This window comes from Ylistrum balloti, unplaced genomic scaffold (genome assembly GCF_031769215.1).
Source record: "Ylistrum balloti isolate Yb309-2 unplaced genomic scaffold, AGI_CSIRO_Ybal_v1 Utg369722, whole genome shotgun sequence".
NCBI classification, from domain to species: Eukaryota; Metazoa; Mollusca; class Bivalvia; order Pectinida; family Pectinidae; genus Ylistrum; species Ylistrum balloti.
In genome coordinates, this window is record NW_026781941.1 from 143227 (window position 1) to 165734 (window position 22508).

At 35.7% G+C, this 22508-nt stretch overlaps 1 protein-coding gene across 1 annotated transcript; it reads left to right on the forward strand.

The window, feature by feature from the left end:
* The first annotated feature begins 2703 nt into the window (after positions 1–2703).
* Positions 2704–15003, forward strand: LOC132565395 (cytochrome P450 20A1-like). Its single transcript, XM_060230034.1, has 11 exons — positions 2704–2783; positions 4223–4272; positions 5735–5904; positions 6274–6419; positions 7485–7652; positions 7940–8018; positions 8501–8680; positions 9750–9870; positions 11588–11699; positions 12222–12286; positions 12633–15003. The coding sequence occupies exons 1-11, from the start codon at positions 2712–2714 to the stop codon at positions 12880–12882; spliced, it is 1413 nt and encodes a 470-aa protein (XP_060086017.1). The 5' UTR covers positions 2704–2711; the 3' UTR covers positions 12883–15003.
* Positions 15004–22508: the final 7505 nt, after the last annotated feature.

Sequence of the window (22508 nt, forward strand, 5' to 3'; positions counted from 1 at the left end):
TTCCGGTATTTTGGAAGAAGTTGTGTAAAGGTTTTAACACATTTGACCTGTGTGACCTTGAATATGGGTCAAGGTCATTTCTTTTTGTAAACTTTGTTGGGCTTCATCAGAGGAACCTTCCAGCCAAACATTTTAACTCTACGCCTTTCGGTATTTCAGAAGAAGTTGTTTATATGAAAAGTTGACGGACGCAGGATGGACAGATGACGGACGGATGGACGACGGATGCCGCGCTATGGCATAAGCTCACTAGGCCCTTTGAGCAAAAAATTCTTGGAACCATAAACCTAAATGTTTAAAGTTAAGTAATTTATATAAGTCCATTACCACTAATTATAATTTGTGAGAGGTACAGATGGGTTTCTAAAATGTACAATATTTGTTTTCTCTTGATTGAAGTGTAACACATACCAAAGTTTTACTTCAGTTATAAAGCTATTGCAACATTTGTTATTTTGAACCTTCATCACATGTAATCAACACTATATCTACATTCAGGAGGACAGACACTTTCACCTCCTTGACCTTGACCATTCTATAAATAAAGCAAAAAACATCTGTGAGACTTTTCAGTCAAGGCTGTTTCACTCCTTCAGATCAAAAGCTTCTGTAAATCTGTTTTTCACACTTGACAGGATATTGCCATGGATACCAAAGTGTTCCATTTATATCCACAGATGAGTTCACATCTATCAAAAGCTTTTAACTAAGTAAACATATGCTGATTGTTCTGTATTTTCCAGTTGTTGAAAATAGTATAAAACATAATGATTAAGGCAACATCATTTTGTTCTGAAACTAGTCGTTTTTTTCTGCTTGGAGATCATGCTCTCTTGACATTTGAATAAATGTAACAGTTTAAAATATCCACAAAGCATTTGCACAAAACAGATATCAAGGAAAACAGTCCTTCAGGTAACTTTAGGTCTTTGCCTGCCATCAATATTAGACTGATTATACTTTGTCCTCAAATATATGGAACATGGCCATTCATAACACAAAATCTTCAAATATCAAATAAAAGGTCTAAATATACTCGACTACACATGTACAATCACCGTACATGTACAATCACTATACTACACATGTACAATCACTATACTACACATGTAGAATCACCATACTACACATGTACAATCACTATACTACACATGTACAATCACTATACTACACATTTACAATCACTATACTACACATGTACAATCACTATACTACACATGTAGAATCACCATACTACACATGTACAATCACTATACTACACATGTACAATCACTATACTACACATTTACAATCACTATACTACACATGTACAATCACTATACTACACATGTAGAATCACCATACTACACATGTACAATCACCATACTACACATGTACAATCACTATACTACACATGTACAATCACCATACTACACATGTACAATCACCATACTACACATTTACAATCACTATACTACACATGTACAATCACTATACTACACATACAATCACTATACTACATGTACAATCACTATACTACACATGTACAATCACTATACTACACATGTACAATCAATATACTACACATGTACAATCACCATACTACACATGTACAATCACCATACTACACATGTACAATCACTATACTACACATGTACAATCACCATACTACACATGTACAATCACCATACTACACATGTACAATCACTATACTACACATGTACAATCACTATACCAATCACTATACTACACATGTACAATCACTATACTACACATGTACAATCACCATATACACATGTACAATCACCATACTACACATTTACAATCACTATACTACACATGTACAATCACTATACTACACATACAATCACTATACTACATGTACAATCACTATACTACACATGTACAATCACCATACTACACATGTAGAATCACCATACTACACATTTACAATCACTATACTACACATGTACAATCACTATACCAATCACTATACTACATGTACAATCACCATACTACACATGTACAATCACTATACTACACATGTACAGTCACTATACTACACATGTACAATCACCATACCACACATGTACAATCACTATACTACACAGGTACAATCACTATACTACACATGTACAATCACTATATTACACATGTACAATCACCATACTACACATGTACAATCACTATACTACACATGTACAATCACCATACTACACATTTACAATCACTACACTACACATTTACAATCACTACACTACACATGTACAATCACTATAGGCAGTAATAGGTCTCAGATTTCGATAAAGTTGTACATGTCAGTAATACATCATAATTTTTTAAAGCACATTCAAAATTATCATGCACACATGATCTATATATTTTTTTGTTCATGGGAGTACAAAGTTCCGTTTTTGAAGTAATGTTGATTAACACTACATGGAGACCTACATGGAGATAGTTTTCAGCTGTGTGAGTCGGGATATCTTTAAAGAAATGAATAATACATTGACACGAACACACTTAAAAAAAAACACCAGAAAATACAAAAGCTGACTAATAAGTAGGGGTTCCGGATCTCACATTGCTTCTTGTTGTGTAATCGATCTCACTTTGCTTCTTGTTGTTTAATCGAGGCGAGATGTTCCGAATGCTCTGTGCCACACATTCAAGCTTATAAAAGACCGAGATTTCGCCACCTTGGTGCAACTTGCAGTTTGCAGCTGATAATCATGTTGGACTTCGCAATATTTGCTGTGACTTTCCTGGTGTCATTGCTCGGGCTGTTGATATATCTCTACCCGGTAAGTTATGAACTAAATCAGCTATGCTCATAAGTGACAGAAAGATGCGGATAAGTAGCACTCATCCCATTTTAGACACTCGAACTTCAACATCACGCTGCGAGATATTGCATCTGCTTACAAATAACTTGTTGTACTTACTTAGCGATTTTTTTCCGGTGCAGGACGGTAAGTACTCTACAATCCCATGTTATTACTCTAACGCCACCTCCGATTTTAATCGTGTAATCAGGTGTTTTATAACAGTAATTGGTCAACATTACATTGTTCTCATTGACCTGTTCACAAGATAGGAGGATATGAAAAGATACATGTATATATTTCGGTAATATAAGCTGCGTTGCAAACAAAAAATCTAAAATCTGTTGTCTAATTTTTATTCCTAATGATAAACCTTGCCACAATTCAGTATTGTCATGTACCCTTGTCAGTGATAACGCTGAAACCTTCTGTCAGAAAATACTTTAGATTGAACGTTGAAACAAATTAGACAACATCTATTTGACTTTTTGTTTGTGAATATAGTCACTTACTTTAAACGCCCCGTTTTATGTAGTTAATTCTTATCAGCTCTTCTTAACCTACATATGGCCTAGCCATCATCACATGAATGATACAAATTGTATATTACATCATCATACATTTGTACCAAAGGAATTTGTCATACAAACTGTTAATGTTTTGTAACATTTTCTAAGGTTGAAAATAATGTGATGAGATGGTAAGGAGATTACCAGTTTAGACCAAAAAATACACCAGATGGAAACAGTGTATTGTGGACAATTTGGCTATGCTTTGTTTAAAACTGGGTCATAGGTAGGCGAGTCTGTGGCCCCTCTCGTTCCTGACTACAGTACATTGTTATCATTTGGTGTATTTTTTGGTCTACCATCCTGTCACACTATTTTTGACCTTAGTGTCACCATGGCACCATATCTCATGCAGGTAATTGAAATAGAAGGAAAACTCCACATATAAATGAAAATACACACACACAATAAAAAAATGTTCAGACATTCTTGGTTCTAAATTTTGACATGGTCCCGTCAACTTTCAGATAATGAGTTGCGACTGTATCACAACAAAATCATTGGTCATGGTGATGTTTAAAAAAGATATGTGATAATTATATTTATCAAATGTAATATCACATTTACTAAAAGGTACATTTTAGATAAACACTTAATTCATTTAAGGTTATGTATGATGATGTTAAAAAGAAAGTAAACTGTATAGCTATGTTATTATAATGCTGTTAGTGGAGGAAAAACCAAAGGATGGATGTGGGCGAACTGCTGTGTCCTTGGAGGGGTAAAAATTGGAATACAGCACTAGATAGATGGACATCTTCATGGAATTGACAGCTAGATATTTATGATTAAGGTCTTAGGTGCAAAATGTGACAACATTATACACACTTATTGGACTTGTTATTACAGGGTTCTGCTAAGCCAAGCACCATTCCAGGACTAGAACCTACTACACAAGAGTAAGTTACTAATTTGAATTGTATAATATGAAGAGGACAGTGACTGGCACTTTCTCTATATTTGCCCTACATGTATTTATCAGTTTTGTTTACAAATAGGTATAGCTATATACTTATTTCTGATGAGTTCATTTTTATTAGCCCACCATCTAATAGATGGTGGGTTATTCAAATCGCCCTGCGTCCGTGGTCCGTCCGTCCGTAAACAATTCTTGTTACCGCTATTTCTTGGAAAGTTCTGGATAGATCTTTCTCAAATTCCATATGCAGTTTCCCCTTGGTCCGTAGTTGTGCATTGTACCTTTTTTGGACTGATTCGAATTCAAGATGGCCGACAGGCAGCCATCTTGGATTTTGGAAGTAAAAGTTTGTTACTGCTATTTCTTGGAAAGTACTGGATGGATCTTACTCAAATTTCATATGCAGTTTCCCCTTGGTCCCTACTTGTGCATTGTACCTTTTTTTGGACTGATTCGAATTCAAGATGGCAGACAGGTGGCCATCTTGGATTTTGAATGTAAAAGTTTGTTACTGCTATTTCTTGGAAAGTACTGGATGGACCTTACTCAAATTTCATATGCAGTTTCCCCTTGGTCCCTACTTGTGCATTGTACCTTTTTTTGGACTGATTCGAATTCAAGATGGCAGACAGGTGGCCATCTTGGATTTTGAATGTAAAAGTTTGTTACTGCTATTTCTTGGAAAGTACTGGATGGATCTTTCTCAAATTTCATATGCAGGTTCCCTTTGGTTCCAAGTTGTGCATTATACCTTTTTGGACTGATCCAAAATCAAGATGGCTGACAGGCAGCCATCTTGGATTTTGAGAGTAAAATCTTGTTACTGCTATATCTGAGGAAGTACTGGATGGATCCTTCTGATATTTCATAGATATTGGTTTCCCTTAATCCCTAGTTGTGCATTGTACCTTTTTCTGACTGATTTAAAATCAAGGTGGCCCACAGGCAGCCATCTTGGATGTCGACAGTAATACAGCACAAGCATATTGTCCATTATCCACCTGTAACTGACTGCTATCTAATAATACTTTGGGATCTTTTTCAAATGATATTTGCTAATAGGTGCTTAATAAAAATATCTTGTGCCATCATTGAGTACATTTAATGAAGACCAGTTCATGAACATTTACAACACCTGTAACAAACAAACAAAAATAAACAAATCTTCAAGAACTGAAAACAGATCCTCAAATGGTGGGCGCCAAGATCCCTCTGGGATCTCTTGTTCAAGTTTCAATGTCAAAATCATGTACTGTATAATCTTCTTTATCAAAAATGGAGGTCACTACCCGTGCTGTAGCATATAGAATAAATGAAAAGAAATGTGTTTATGATATCAGGAGTAAAACCTGTATAATGTAAATACATCTGATGATAAACTCAAGTGTAACTTATATGTTATCTTACAGTCAGTTATTCAAAGTTTTCTCAAATTTTTGTAGAGATGGAAATGTGTCGGACATCAAGCGAGCTGGAAGTCTTCATGAGTTTTTATTGGACCTACATAGGCAGTTTGGTTCCATAGTGTCATTCTGGATTGGGCGAGAATATATTGTCAGCATTGCATCACCAGAACTCTTTAAAGAACACCAGGGAGTTTTTGATAGACCTCGTGAGGCAACTTCTGATTTTTATGTGAAAATTATGCATGGCTCATACTTATTGAATCCTAATATCACAGCATTAGATAGCTATTTTCGACTATATCCATGGATTTCATAAAATGGTAAGGTTAAGGTAATACATATTTATATTCATTTGACTGTCCTGTATTATCTCTTGGTGACAGTTTATTGGTCAGATTTTTTAATTCGGATTTGGACATGCTACAGTATATTCCTGTCATTATTATGGTAGGACATTTTCATAGACACTTTAGTCACCATGGAGATTATCTGAAATATTCATTAGTATGTTAAAAATATTTTTGGTTTGTATGTTAATACATATTAATATAATAACAAGCTTTCTCTTTTTCCAGCAAGTATGTACAAAATGTTTGAGCCACTGATTGGTCCAAAGTCGATTCAATTTGCTAACAAGTCAGATGGAAGAACAAGACGGAATGTGTATGATAAAGCTTTCTCCCACGACACCATAAAGTGTTACTACCAAACATACCAAGATGTAAGAACTACTCAACCGAGACTGATAGATATATATAGTTTGTAGTCATGAAATGAATCATACCAGCATGTGAATCCTCCAGAAAAATATTACTATTGCATTTTGAATCGGCTTATATCGAGGCTACCAAGTGTCATCAAATCAATTAGCTTGACCCACTTTTAAAGTCACAGGGGTCAAATATGTTGAAAATCTTTCAACAATTTCTTTTCAATATCCAAAAAAACCAGGCTATTGACATGTTCTTTAGCATAATTTGATAAAAGATTACCAAGTTCATTTATATTAATGACTCTGATGCACTTTTGAGGTCACTCTAATTAAATGTGTTGAGAATTTTAAATCGTACCTTTCAACAAGCAATAGCTTCAGGTTCATGGTAATTGTAAAGTGGCATGTTTGGGAAATACAATTTAAAGTTTTCAGAAATTGACTTTATGAACTAATGAAGTTTTCTGTGTAAGCTTAGAACAGGTGATTGGTTCAGGCACATTGGGCCTCTTGTTTGTCATTACTATCAAAATACTATAGGTCTGAGCTTTATCACTTAGTAACTGTTTTCTATAACCACTACTATAGTTGTTATATCATATATAGGTCTTTATAGTCAGATGACCCTGAAGACCCGTGGGCCTGTTGTTTTTCACTTTATAGTCAGGTGACCCTGAAGGCCCGTGGGCCTGTTGTTTTTCACTTTATAGTCAGGTGACCCTGAAGGCCCATGGGCCTGTTGTTTTTCACTTTATAGTCTAATGACCCTGAAGACCCATGGGCCTCTTGTTTTTAATGGAATTTTGATAAAACCATTTGCAAAAGTCAACTTTGACAGTTTATACTTTGGATGAGTATTTGTTTCTGGGTCCAAAGGTCAAGGTCATCATTATTATCATTTAAGGAGAGTTTTTTCAACTATTGATAAATACTATATATTTATATACATTGGTGTAAGTACATTCTTATCTTACCGATGTTTCAGATTTCTTTTATTAATCACTTTCAAATGTAACTGATTCTGTTCAGACATCATATGATGTAGATGTTTAAAGGATTTTTTCCATGGTTTAGGTGGCTGATGACCTTGCTAAGAAATGGTCATCACTGGTGAAGGAAGAACATGTTCCACTGTCCATCCATATGTTTGCATATGCCCTCAAGATTTCACTCATCACAATGTTTGGAAAGACATTTTCTAATGACAAAGATATCCTGGAGTTTCAGCACTGCTATGATGTTGTAAGTTTAGACCAGATCCCAGGTGTCTTTACTTTAAATATAGTTTTTTTCAGTAGTTTCAAATTCACAATGTCAAAAAAATTCTAAGGAAAAAAATTGAGAAAATGACGATCAGTTTCATCTTGTGATGTTATTTTATCCTGAAAATTTGCTAGAAAATGTTTATACTATATAAAATCATGATATCGTTCAATTGCTATCTATTATACCTTAGGTGTGACAGAGAAATCATGAACAAGTGATACAAATCTGTGAATGATTGCAGAAAGATTTATAAACATTCACAGATCTGGTCAGAAATGGAGAGACGGCTGACAGAAAATGAACCTGAGAAGGGCAGTCCAAGGGAAAAAGCCTTTGAAGAAGGTAGATAAACAAATGAGCTTTCATGTCTGCTTGGATTATTGACAGTTACTTTGAGGTCATGTGATACTTTAGAAGTCCAGTTAAACGTCCAACCTACTTTTACTAATTATGAACTTGAAATGTTGTATCATAGAAAATAAAATGTCCTTAGGTTGTTTTTTATGAACTTAGAAATACCTGGGTAATGAAAACTGCAACATCATTGAATGTATGAAGTTGTTGGCAAATGCTAAGAATTCATTGTAAGAATATGAAATGGTTAATTGTTAATGATAACTTATGGAAATGAGATAAGATAGTTTTCCACTTCCAAATGTAATGTGTTTATGTGAATATTATGGAATTATTGAATAAAAATATTGTCTAACCTAACTTCCGATGTAAATATGATAATAAAACTTACCAGGTATACAGAGCAGCATACAAATTCAATATCTGACTTTAGTTACTTGAAGAATTGTTGGGTTATGTACTTTTTACAGGGTTAGAAAAGGCAACATCTCTTATCAAGAAAGTTGTAAAAGAACGTCGTGACAATCCACCAATCCAGGGCCAGGAACTGATAATAGATTTCATTATAAATCTCTCTGGTAATGATGACGAGCTTATTACAAGTGATGCCCTAACATATGCAGTGGGAGGCTTCCATACAACAGGCAATGGTAGGTTTGTGTTTGTCTCTCTGGTGACGAGCTCGTCAACAAGTGACACCCTAATCCAGCAGTGGGAGGCTTCCATACAACAAGCAATAATGGGTTTGTGTTTGTCTCTCTGGTGACAAGGTCGTCACAAGTGACACCCTAATCCAGCAGTGGGAGGCTTCCATACAACAAGCAATTAATGGGTTTGTGTTTGTCTCTCTGGTGACAAGCTCATCACAAGTGACACCCTAATCAAGCAGTGGGAGGCTTCCATACAACAGGCAATGGTAGGTCTGTTGAATGTGAATGTCTGCGGTGAAATGATTGACACTTTTTGTTACATAATCTGCCTACTGGTGTCGTCATCTGTGTCACTGGAATAAATTGTTACATCTCTGTTTACAGTAGGGGGAAGAGATAATAGTTTTTCACATTCTAAAGCTCATTCCTCTCCAAACACTGTCTTGTCTAGGCTTGTTAGAATTAGCTAGAAGAAATTTGAAACAGATAACAGGTCTTTCTCAGACTAAGTGCAGTGCACTGAAATTGCTAAACTTCCAGTACATTCTTTTCTGTGCAATAGTATTTGAACTGCTGGAGATATCTTGATGAAACATGAAACATGCATCACCAACAGGTGGAAAAAGTGTTCTGAAATTAGGTCATTGACACCTTCACCTCAAGGTGAAATGTAAAGTTAAAGTGGGATTTCTAGTACATTACTGTCATGGAAATAACGTTTTAAATGTTAAAAACATCTTGATGAAAGTTTAAACATTTGGTTCAACACAGACAGCGTAGTGCACTGAAAATAGGTCAATCTGACCTTCATCTCAAGGTTAAATGTCTTTTTTTTTTTTATTATTATTCATTATGTTAAATGTTAAGATTGACATGATTAAAATATGAAAAGGAAATATTTTCTTGTCAAATCAAAGAAGACATGTTTTTGTTCCCAAAAAAACAACTTATTATTTGAGTTAAAGCTAGATTTGGCTTCTGTAATATTCAATACAGATATATTAAAAGTCAATGCTACAAAAGAAAAGTCAGTAAAAAAAAATTGTAGGAGATTGTATTGTCATTACAGTGCTTACCTGGGGATTTTACTTTCTGGCCACACACCCGGAGCTCCAAGAGAAAGCATTCCAGGAGATCAAAAAAGAACTCAAGAACCAGGAAGTGGATCACACAAACCTAGATGCTCTCCCGTAAGTGATTTCTTCAATATAAGAGTAGGGTTAAGCTGCAATATGATTAAAATACATCTCTGATGAGAGTCAGATGTCATAAGTTTAAGTACAAAAGTTAGATGTGTGTATTGACCTTGATTTTTTAAGTACAGTAGACCTTTGATAATCCAGACACCAATAGTCGGAATATTTGAATGGAGAAAATAAATATATGTCAAAAAAACTTACATCTGGCTTGTATTGATCACCTTGATGATCAGGAAAATAGCGGGACATTATCACATGAACTGGTGAACTGTTACATTAATGCGGGTATTTTTGTATATAACAGCACTTTACCTGTTATTTAAATAAGCATTGTGTAACATGAAGGTCAAGTGATCACCAAGACAGCTTGGGTAGATTCCTATGTTGTTGCTGACATTTTACAGCTTGGATTTTAAGGTAAAGTGGTTTTGTGTTACAATTAACAATATCAAATGTTTTTAATTGACCCATTTAGAAAGACGGGAATTAAATTTGTTATCAGTTTACATGATTATACTATCCAAATGAAGGGGTGGATCTAAATCAACTACGAGAACTTCTACACGTTTGGTGACTTCTTCCTCAAAATATCACTCCTCACCAACAACTAATTGCAACAAAATTTCATATTAACGACTATCATCCCTCAGTCATGGGTAACCCACCACCCAAGTGACATCAGCTAGAGATCCCCAACAGTGTTAAACACCACCATATGTCAACTTAGAAGGACTTACCAAAGATGACCATTCAGCAGATGCACACACCACCATCAAGATAAAGACCAAGCTCTTCAAATTAATGGTCAGAGACATCTTAAATGCCAGGGACAAGTGGACCAGCCTAACTACAGACACGGACTCCCCGTACCTGTACCCTGAAACCTTAACCCGTACCTGTACCCTGAAACATCAGCAAGATGTGACTGCCTGGAAGGCTACTTTAAATGACAACATGATGATTACCAAGGACAAGGAATTAGGCACCCAACTCGACATACAGAACTTCGGACAATCGAAAGGATGGCTACAAAGTTTTTTGGGGATGACATGGAATTAAATGAAAAATGTACTGATAAGAGTCTGACAGTGCTGACATTGACATTGGGATGATACCAGCTGTAACCGTCAACACACTCTCAAGCCATTTGTCATTACTAAGGTACAACGACCTCATTGTTTCCTAGAGACATGATCCCAGCACCTACTTGAGATATCAACACAAAAAAGAATGGATGATGTCACTACTTTTCAAAGAATGGAGAAAGGACTTTAACAGACAGATGAGGCAGCAAGGATGAAAGGTGATACTGCTAGCTAACAACACCACCAGTCATGTAAGTCAGGGAACCCTTACTAATGTTAGACTGTATCACCTACTTCCCAACACATGGTCAGCCTAGGGACATCATCAGGACTACAGACAGAGCTTTGTCTGACACTACCTGGACGGTGTGGAGATAGATGACCCCCAGATTGTAGATTTGAGACAGGCCATCTGTATGGTAAAGACTGCTTGGGACCTTGTTACCATGATGACCATAGCCAATTGCTTTCAGAACAGCAAAATCTCCCTTCACCAGGTGACAAGATTGATGATGATGACATCCTGCTCCGACAGGTCATGGTCAAGCCTTTAATATGTATCCTTGTTTATTTTGTAGGTATGTACGTCAAGCCTTTAACATGTATCCTTGTTTATTTTGTAGGTATATACGTCAGGTTGTGGATGAAACACTTAGATGCGCTGTTGTTGCTCCACATGCTGCACGATTTCAAGATTTTGATTCAGAGCTCGGTGGGCACAAGATTCCAAAGAATGTAAGAGCTTCATTAAACTATTTAAGTATTTAAAGTATAATTGTGTATTCAAAATCAATGAGCAAACTTAAAGGTTTACTGAAAATGATAGAAAATTGGAAAATGTTATGTTTGTTTATATCATCATAATCAGAGGTTTTCTCACAGAAGATTCCAAAGAAAGGATTTAAACTAGCATAGAAGTTTTTGTGACGTTGTTCTTAAATATTGGGCTGGGATCAGATATATTATCACTGATCTAAAATACGTATATTTGTTATACCATTGTGTACAATTTTTACCAGATGCAGTATTAATTCAGAGGTAGAAAAATAGGATGAGAAAATGTAATTGTATTATTGGTCTGCCTCTTTAAAAACCAAAATTGATTGTTTTCCATTTCTGTTGAATCAGTCTTATGTTTCCGCAGTAGTAACTTGACCTTCATTGATTTAATTAGGTCATCTGACCGTAGGTTTTTAGGATTTTTTTAAAACAGATTTTAATTTGATTTATCAAACCAAATCTGGTGTTATTCTACAGACTCCTGTGATTCAAGCCTTGGGAGTATTGCTGAAGGATGAGAAATATTGGCCCCTCCCAAACAAGTAAGTTACCCACTTTTGTCCCAATAGCCAAATAACTGACAATCAATATATTGAAAATGCTGTCGTTTTAAATGGTAGCTCAAAATTCTCTTTTTACCAATAAGGATGTATTTTCATAAAATGAGCTATGTTTTTAGGTCACCTTAGACAAAGCTCATATTGTAATCATCTTTTGTCTGGCATTGTGCATCTACAAACTTTTAACATTTTCCTTTTCTCAAAAATCACTGTATTAATTTCAAAGAAATTTTGCAGAAACCTTTCCTGGCCAATGTTGAATAAAAACCTCAGGGGCATGGCCAAAAGGGATCAAATTGACTCAATTTTTAAATAATTTCCATTTCAGATTCGATCCCGACCGATTTAGTCCAGAAAACGTGAAAACCAGGCCGCCAATGACATTTCAACCGTTTGGATTTGCTGGAAAACGTGTTTGCCCAGGCTATCGGTTTGCTTATGCAGAGGCAACAGTCTGTCTTGTAACATTGCTGAGAAAATTTAAGGTCAAATTAGTGGATGACCAAGTGGTCAACCCTATTCATGGACTGGTCACGCATCCAGAGGAAGAAATCTGGATCAATATTGAAAAGCGTTGAGGATCCTCTGCTTAGTTTTAAAATAAAACTTGCTGAAGAAGTGTCACGATGACATGATTTCCCTGTTTCTATAGAAATATGAAGATAGATTTGATAATGGAAAACATGCAATTTGTGATTAACAACCTAATTTTAAGTATTAAGTATTGATATATTTAATAATGGAAAAAGTGCAATTTGTGATTGAAAACCTAATTTTGAGTATTAAGTATTGATATATTTCAGAAAGAAGATCGTGCTTATAATCCACTTGACAAATGTACAAATTCAAAAATGTATTTAGATTTTCTACGATCAATCAATGTTGCTTTTAGGTCACCTGAGACAAAGTCTCTGTTGTGTATCTATGAACTTTTTACATTTGTGACTTCTGCTGGAAAACCCCTCAAAATTATTTCCTTGAAATTTTGCATATTCCTTCTGTGGCATAAGGTGAACCAAACTGGGCCTGAGGGGGTGTGGCAAAAAGAGGTCAAATTTTTTAAATTTCATAAATCCTCTCAATATGAATGTATGGTAGAATCACATACTCTTCATAGATTGAAGGTGCTTTACCAAATTAGAAAATTTCATTATGCCAGGGTCTTGCATTTCTCCCTGAGGAGGAGGTTATGTTAATTTTAGGTTCTAAAGCAAAATCACATTCATGGGCATAATTTGTGTATTTTCTGTTGAAAATTGTTCAAACTTGTTTAGAACTATTAGTAATATGATGACAGGTTGATGGTATGGGCATATTGATCCTTGCTGATCCCCAAGGCCTGATGGACAGGGCCAAAAGGGGTCAAAAACATTTCAGATTTCAAAAATCTTCTCGATACCCAGATAGGACAGTATAGACTCTATTAAATATTCTTCATGGATGGAATAATTTACATATTTGAAAATTATAATTTTGAGTGTAATTTCTTTAAATCCAAACTTGGTCAGAAGCCTTAGCATGGGTTGGCAGTTAATGTTATGCACATGACATGTACATTGAGGTATCTTACTTTGTCAACAAGATTATATCTATGACATGTTACGAGAACTACAGCATCATGATTCAGGTGACCAGTAATATCTTTGGTCCTCTTGTTTCCGTGTGATGTATTCAACACACATCGAGTCCTACCCTCATGTGCAGTAGTAAAATTGATGCTCTGAAAATGTTGTTTGCTCATCACACTTACATACAAAATCTACAATCAATACACAATTGACCCAGTGTTAAAGAAGTCTAAGGTATTTCTCTGACATTTTCTGATATTTTCTTTCTCTATTTGAAGATAGTATCAATACATTGGAAGAGATAGAGCAGCTTAGTGTTATTGATATAGGATATTCCCCATTTCTTGGTGAATAACTGTTTTATATTAATCAAGTGGGATGGAAAATTTGATGTTTGAAGTTTCAATCTCGGATATGATAGAATTGTTTTTCATTAAAAAACATTCACACCTTTCATTGATACCAGTTTGAATTGATCTCTCTGTCTATATCTGAAATGATTTATCACTATTACTCTGCAGAACAAATAGCTTCACATCTAAGACATTTCAAACTATACAACAGCAAGTAACAATTTTATACAAAATGTTAAATTCAGATTGATCAGGATTAATTCATTTAAGGAAAGTGAGTTTCCTACCATTTCTATGCAAGTTGTTGTTCCTGAAGCATTGTTTTCTGGGATACTGGGTAACTGATGTTTTCACTGGTATGCAGTTATTTGATTGGTCAAAAATGAGTGAAAAGATCAAAACATGTTATTTTTCTCAATGTTCTTTTTCATTAGAGTGAAATTATCAGATATTTTCTCTATAAAACCTTCTATTTCACTGCGAAAATGTAATAAAATTGCACTTTTGTTGCGGAAACAGGAAGGTATCCAGTATTTGGACACTCCCATCTCTTTTGATGGTCCCTATCAATAGCTGAAGGAATTATGTAGCTGGTCACACTGGACAGTTTTATACATTGAAGTTAAATACATTAGCTACTGTGCTGTTACACTGTTATATTTCTGTAGGATCACATACAATCAGAATCACTAAAGCTATTTACATGTATTAATGAGTAGGGCTTGATGGCAAAAGATTGGTGCTTTTTCTCAAATAAAACTTCAATTATACATTTAGAGATATTGTGTTCTTGTGTTATTACAGAACTTTACACGTGGGACACTACCTAGATATTTTATTGATACAAAAATATGCTCTGATCACCTATGGTGATATCATAATTCAGAGCAATTTTCCAGTAGGAAAGATAAATATGTAGTTTATCTTTTGATAATACAGAGTTATCTGCTGTTGTGAGCAGGTATTATTTTATATATTTTTATATGTTCACGAGAGTAATATAAAATTCATATGAAATTGAATTTTCTCATGCAAACTAATAACGTGACAATCAATACTGTACCCGTTGATTAGAGCAGATAAATTCTGCATTTCAAAAAGACAGAATTGCCGAAAATAGAGAAGTCAGTTACTGCTGATAATAATCATTTGAGCAACAGAATGTCAGGTGTTTTGTTGGCATTCTAAAATTAAGAATAACCACGGAGTTTTAAAGTGATTGCTAAAAGCATCTTCAATACAATCATCTTTTGTTGTTTTATAAATTACAGTCCATCCTGATTCTGATACACAAGATATTAGACATATTTTCCCTTGCCTTAATAATGTTCACATTTTAGAAAAATTGCATAGATTCCCAAATTTTCCAGTAATAGGGCCATCCATGTCTTTTACAGTATTAAAATATTTACAAATATAATGTACTACAAAATGTGTTTCATTGTCCTACAATAAGCCAATCCCTCTGTGGCATAGTTTATATTTAAGCCCCTGGGCTTATTACAGGATAGATATGGTAAAAGAAAAATCACAAACTGTGTTTGAGTTTTTGTTGATCTGTTTATTTCAATTTTATCAAAAGCTTTTATAAAGTGTTGCAAGCACCTGACAAAGTTAGTAATAAGGATATAGTCTTTATGTATACTCAATTAAATACAGTTTTCCCCATTGATTCATATCAAGCACATACCGTTATAATTTTATGAGTTTCAATATATAAATACAAAATAAGTTATATATATATATATATTTTTTTTTTGCCTTTGTCTTATTTTTGCTTTTTTTCGCTGAAGAATTGCCCTGAATTTTTGAACTTGCCAATTTTGGTTGAAAAAAATTTGCATCATATGGTGCTTATTTAGGAACTTTTTCTTCAGGTTGGTAATGTCAATAAAAAAGAGGTTCTTAGTTCTTATAATAAAACTAGTAGAAGATTAGAGTGTGACGTTTCAATGACTACTAGGTCACCTTCATCTTATAACATAACCAGTAGAAGATTAGAGTGTGACGTTTCAATGACTACTAGGTCACCTTCATCTTATAACATAACCAGTAGAAGATTAGAGTGTGACGTTTCAATGACTACTAGGTCACCTTCATCTTATAACATAACCAGTAGAAGATTAGAGTGTGACGTTTCAATGACTACTAGGTCACCTTCATCTTATAACATAACCAGTAGAAGATTAGAGTGTGACGTTCCGATAACTACACGGTCACCTTCATCTTATAACATAACCAGTAGAAGATTAGAGTGTGACGTTTCGAAAATGTATTCGCAGGGGATATTAATTTGGACTCTGTCCGTGCATGCATCTGTGTTTAAGGGCTTCAAAAACGTTCAACTCAACTTCACAAAACTTGCTGCATATATTAAGCTAATCCTCTAGCTGTGCCTTTCACTACTGATGAAATTTCTGCTTTTTTAATATATTTTTTTATTTACCATGGAAACAAAGCCAAAAAACACAAAAGTAGTGTTTACTTTCCTTTCCAGGCTACAACTTTGATACCATTCCACTCAACTCCACAAAACTTTCTGTATATATTAGGTTAGCAACCTATTTGTGCCTTTTCTTATTGAGGACGTTTTATTATTGATACTTGTCCTTCACCATCAACTTTTTTTTTATTTCTTTTGACAGCTTGTATTGCTCCAGAGCTTATAGAGTGTTGCATAAATTTGTTTATGGACAATACCAAGCTCTATCCAAATATCAAGAGTCAAACACACAGGATCTACATCAAGATATAAACTCTTACTATAAGGTTGATATATAAGATATAATGTTGAAGTTGAGGAGATGCAAGGAAATTTAATTGATAATTGACAAAAGAACAGCAATCACAGAATTAGCATTTGGCAAATTAAATCCGTTACAGAATAGAACAATTTAAATACTGTCAAAGCTACTAATCCAACAACACTAATGACAGCCAAAATCTCCAACTACTGAGACACAAATACACACAAATATCTAATTGCTTTTACACAGTTTTGAAAAACAGTACTACATATATCACTCGAAAACAACTTTTTTTTTACACTGAATAATAAGATGAAATGGTCTACTTAGGTCAAGTCACATTGAAATTTATATTATTTCGTACTGTCTTAAGGATGTATTTTACATTTATCACATACCATGTCAGTGTAATAAAACCCCTTTTAAATACTAGTTATTATGCATGTTTAATATGACCTAGCAGACCTGTAACTTACTGAAGGCTCCATCCTGTCCATAGCAGCATACAGCTTCATGGCATCTGATGCCTTGAGATCACAAAAGAAAGTGTGAGAATATTGCAATTTAGATTTCAGTGCAAAAAAATGCAGCTTTCAGGCATTTGATGGTTGGAATGTGTCATAGTTAACATTTACGTATGGTGGCCGTTTAGGTTCAACTTCTAGGCAAGGAAGAGAGATGGTGACAACACATGTAAGAATGTGATGGTGAAGGATGGTGGTGGAAGGATGGTAACAGCAAGGGACCAGGATTACCATGGTAAGATATGGAGGCTACAACCATGCTCCCCCACAATTATGATCTCACTCCCTCACCTCACCTTCTACCTCCCTTGACCCTCACATAATGAGGTACATTGATTAATTGTAGTTTGCACAAGTGAAGGAAAAATGTTCCCGAAGGTAAGTGATGAACAGAATCTAAACTTCATTTCTATTTCATAATTTGTTAGAACCCAGAGTAAATTTACTACAATTGTCTTTGTAAGGAGAACTTTTTTTTTTTACAAAAGCTCCCTCTGGGAAATGTCTTTGAATTCAATTTCATTGTTGAATATTCCCAGATCTTTCTACAGAAGCCAATGAAGTTATGCTGCTTTCACGCCAATGAAAATAGCCACTCAGGTTTCCAAATTTTCAACTGTCACTTAATCTCTGTTTTCATGACAGTCAAGTATTTAATACCAAACATCTACAGCGGTCCTAAAGCAGATATACATTTCGCTGTTAAAACAACCTTACACAGTCAAATATCATATGAATGAAAATAATGCCAACAGATGAATGTGCCACTTAAAGGGCAATTTTTATAGTGCCATCACACTGAAATTACATAACGTAGTCATGGTAGCATGACACCACATCAAGTCACAATGTAGTCGGCTCACTACTTCTGAGTTCTAGATCTTAACGTCAGCGACTTCAAGCTGAACATATGAAGTGGGTGTAAAGTTCCAGTTTTTGGTAGGTAAGACTTATTCTATAGAGACCACGTGATGTGGTAGGTATTCTATAGAGACCAGGTGATGTGGTATATAAGACTTATTCTGTAAAGACCCAGTGATGTGGTAGGTAAGACTTATTCTATAGAGACCCAGTGATGTGGTAGGTAAGACTTATTCTATAGAGACCTGGTGATGTGGTATATAAGACTTATTCTATAGAGACCCTGTGATGTGGTAGGTAAGACTTATTCTATAGAGACCCTGTGATGTGGTATATAAGACTTATTCTGTAGAGACCCAGTGATGTGGTAGGTAAGACTTATTCTGTAGAGACCCAGTGATGTGGTAGGTAAGACTTATTCTATAGAGACCTGGTGATGTGGTAGGTAAGACTTATTCTATAGAGACCCTGTGATGTGGTAGGTAAGACTTATTCTATAGAGACCTGGTGATGTGGTATATAAGACTTATTCTATAGAGACCTGGTGATGTGGTATATAAGACTTATTCTATAGAGACCCAGTGATGTGGTATATAAGACTTATTCTATAGAGACCCGGTGATGTGGTAGGTAAGACTTATTCTATAGAGACCCGGTGATGTGGTAGGTAAGACTTATTCTATAGAGACCCGGTGATGTGGTAGGTAAGACTTATTCTATAGAGACCTGGTGATGTGGTATATAAGACTTATTCTATAGAGACCCGGTGATGTGGTAGGTAAGACTTATTCTATAGAGACCTGGTGATGTGGTAGATAGAGACCCAGTGATGTGGTAGGTAAGACTTATTCTATAGAGACCAAGTGATGTTGTAGGTAAGACTTATTCTATAGAGACCCTGTGATGTGGTAGGTAAGACTTATTCTATAGAGACCCTGTGATGTGGTAGGTAAGACTTATTCTATAGAGACCTGGTGATGTGGTAGGTAAGACCTGGTGATGTGGTAGGTAAGACTTATTCTATAGAGACCTGGTGATGTGGTATATAAGACTTATTCTATAGAGACCCGGTGATGTGGTAGGTAAGACTTATTCTATAGAGACCCGGTGATGTGGTAGGTAAGACTTATTCTATAGAGACCTGGTGATGTGGTATATAAGACTTATTCTATAGAGACCAGGTGATGTGGTAGGTATTCTATAGAGACCAGGTGATGTGGTAGGTATTCTATAGAGACCAGGTGATGTGGTAGGTATTCTACATTACCAGGTCTCTATAGAATAAGTCAAACCTACCACATCATCAGATCTCTATAGAATAAGTCTTACCTACCACATCACATGGTCTCTACAGAATAAGTCTTATATACCACACAGGTCTCTACAGAATAAGTCTTGGTACCACATCACCAAGTCTCTTATAAGTCTACCTACCACATCACCGGGTCTCTATAGAATAAGTCTTGCCTACCACATCACAGGGTCTCTATAGAATAAGTCTTGCCTACCACATCACAGGGTCTCTACAGAATAAGTCTTACCTACCACATCACCGGGTCTCTATAGAATAAGTCTTACCTACCACATCACCGGGTCTCTATAGAATAAGTCTTACCTACCACATCACGTGGTCTCTACAGAATAAGTCTTACCTACCACATCACGTGGTCTCTACAGAATAAGTCTTATATACCACATCACCGGGTCTCTACCACATCATGGGTCTTATATAGTCTTACCTACCACATCACGTGGTCTCTACAGAATAAGTCTTATATACCACATCACCAGGTCTCAATAGAATAAGTCTTACCTACCACATCACGTGGTCTCTACAGAATAAGTCTTATATACCACATCACCAGGTCTCTATAGAATAAGTCTTACCTACCACATCACGTGGTCTCTATAGAATAAGTCTTACCTACCACATCACGTGGTCTCTATAGAATAAGTCTTATATACCACATCACCAGGTCTCTATAGAATAAGTCTTACCTACCACATCACTGGGTCTCTACAGAATAAGTCTTATATACCACATCACTGGGTCTCTACAGAATAAGTCTTACCTACCACATCACTGGGTCTCTATAGAATAAGTCTTATATACCACATCACCAGGTCTCTATAGAATAAGTCTTACCTACCACATCACAGGGTCTCTATAGAATAAGTCTTACCTACAACATCACTTGGTCTCTATAGAATAAGTCTTACCTACCACATCACTGGGTCTCTATAGAATAAGTCTTACCTACCACATCACTGGGTCTCTATAGAATAAGTCTTACCTACCACATCACGTGGTCTCTACAGAATAAGTCTTATATACCACATCACTGGGTCTCTATAGAATAAGTCATACCTACCACATCACGTGGTCTCTACAGAATAAGTCTTACCTACCACATCACCAGGTCTCTATAGAATAAGTCTTACCTACCACATCACGTGGTCTCTACAGAATAAGTCTTATATACCACATCACTGGGTCTCTATAGAATAAGTCATACCTACCACATCACGTGGTCTCTACAGAATAAGTCTTACCTACCACATCACCAGGTCTCTATAGAATAAGTCTTACCTACCACATCACGTGGTCTCTACAGAATAAGTCATACCTACCACATCACGTGGTCTCTATAGAATAAGTCTTACCTACCACATCACTGGGTCTCTATAGAATAAGTCTTATATACCACATCACTGGGTCTTACCTACCACATCACGTGGTCTCTACAGAATAAGTCTTACCTACCACATCACCGGGTCTCTATAGAATAAGTCTTACCTACCACATCACTGGGTCTCTATAGAATAAGTCTTACCTACCACATCACTGGGTCTCTATAGAATAAGTCTTATATACCACATCACCAGGTCTCTATAGAATAAGTCTTACCTACCACATCACCAGGTCTCTATAGAATAAGTCTTACCTACCACATCACTGGGTCTCTATAGAATAAGTCTTACCTACCACATCACCGGGTCTCTATAGAATAAGTCTTACCTACCACATCACTGGGTCTCTATAGAATAAGTCTTACCTACCACATCACTGGGTCTCTATAGAATAAGTCTTACCTACCACATCACTGGGTCTCTATAGAATAAGTCTTACCTACCACATCACTGGGTCTCTATAGAATAAGTCTTACCTACCACATCACTGGGTCTCTATAGAATAAGTCTTACCTACCACATCACGTGGTCTCTATAGAATAAGTCTTATATACCACATCACCAGGTCTCTATAGAATAAGTCTTACCAACCACATCACCAGGTCTCTATAGAATAAGTCTTATATACCACATCACCAGGTCTCTATAGAATAAGTCTTATATACCACATCACCAGGTCTCTATAGAATAAGTCTTACCTACCACATCACTGGGTCTCTACAGAATAAGTCTTATATACCACATCACTGGGTCTCTATAGAATAAGTCTTACCTACCACATCACCGGGTCTCTATAGAATAAGTCTTACCTACCACATCACCGGGTCTCTATAGAATAAGTCTTACCTACCACATCACTGGGTCTCTATAGAATAAGTCTTACCTACCACATCACTGGGTCTCTATAGAATAAGTCTTACCTACCACATCACCAGGTCTCTATAGAATAAGTCTTTTATACCACATCACCAGGTCTCTATAGAATAAGTCTTACCTACCACATCACCAGGTCTCTATAGAATAAGTCTTACCTACCACATCACTGGGTCTCTATAGAATAAGTCTTATATACCACATCACCAGGTCTCTATAGAATAAGTCTTACCTACCACATCACTGGGTCTCTATAGAATAAGTCTTACCTACCACATCACCAGGTCTCTATAGAATAAGTCTTATATACCACATCACCAGGTCTCTATAGAATAAGTCTTACCTACCACATCACCAGGTCTCTATAGAATAAGTCTTACCTACCACATCACCAGGTCTCTATAGAATAAGTCTTACCTACCACATCACCAGGTCTCTATAGAATAAGTCTTATATACCACATCACCAGGTCTCTATAGAATAAGTCTTACCTACCACATCACCAGGTCTCTATAGAATAAGTCTTACCTACCACATCACCAGGTCTCTATAGAATAAGTCTTATATACCACATCACAGGTCTCTAT

Bases quoted from the DNA above. Each gene is read 5' to 3' on its own strand.
- LOC132565395 (XM_060230034.1), top strand. From the start codon at position 2,712: ATGTTGGACTTCGCAATATTTGCTGTGACTTTCCTGGTGTCATTGCTC. The intron at 4,273-5,734 runs GTAAGTTACTAA...AAATTTTTGTAG, and splicing joins CTAGAACCTACTACACAAGA to AGATGGAAATGTGTCGGACA. The intron at 11,700-12,221 runs GTAAGAGCTTCA...GTTATTCTACAG, and splicing joins GGCACAAGATTCCAAAGAAT to ACTCCTGTGATTCAAGCCTT.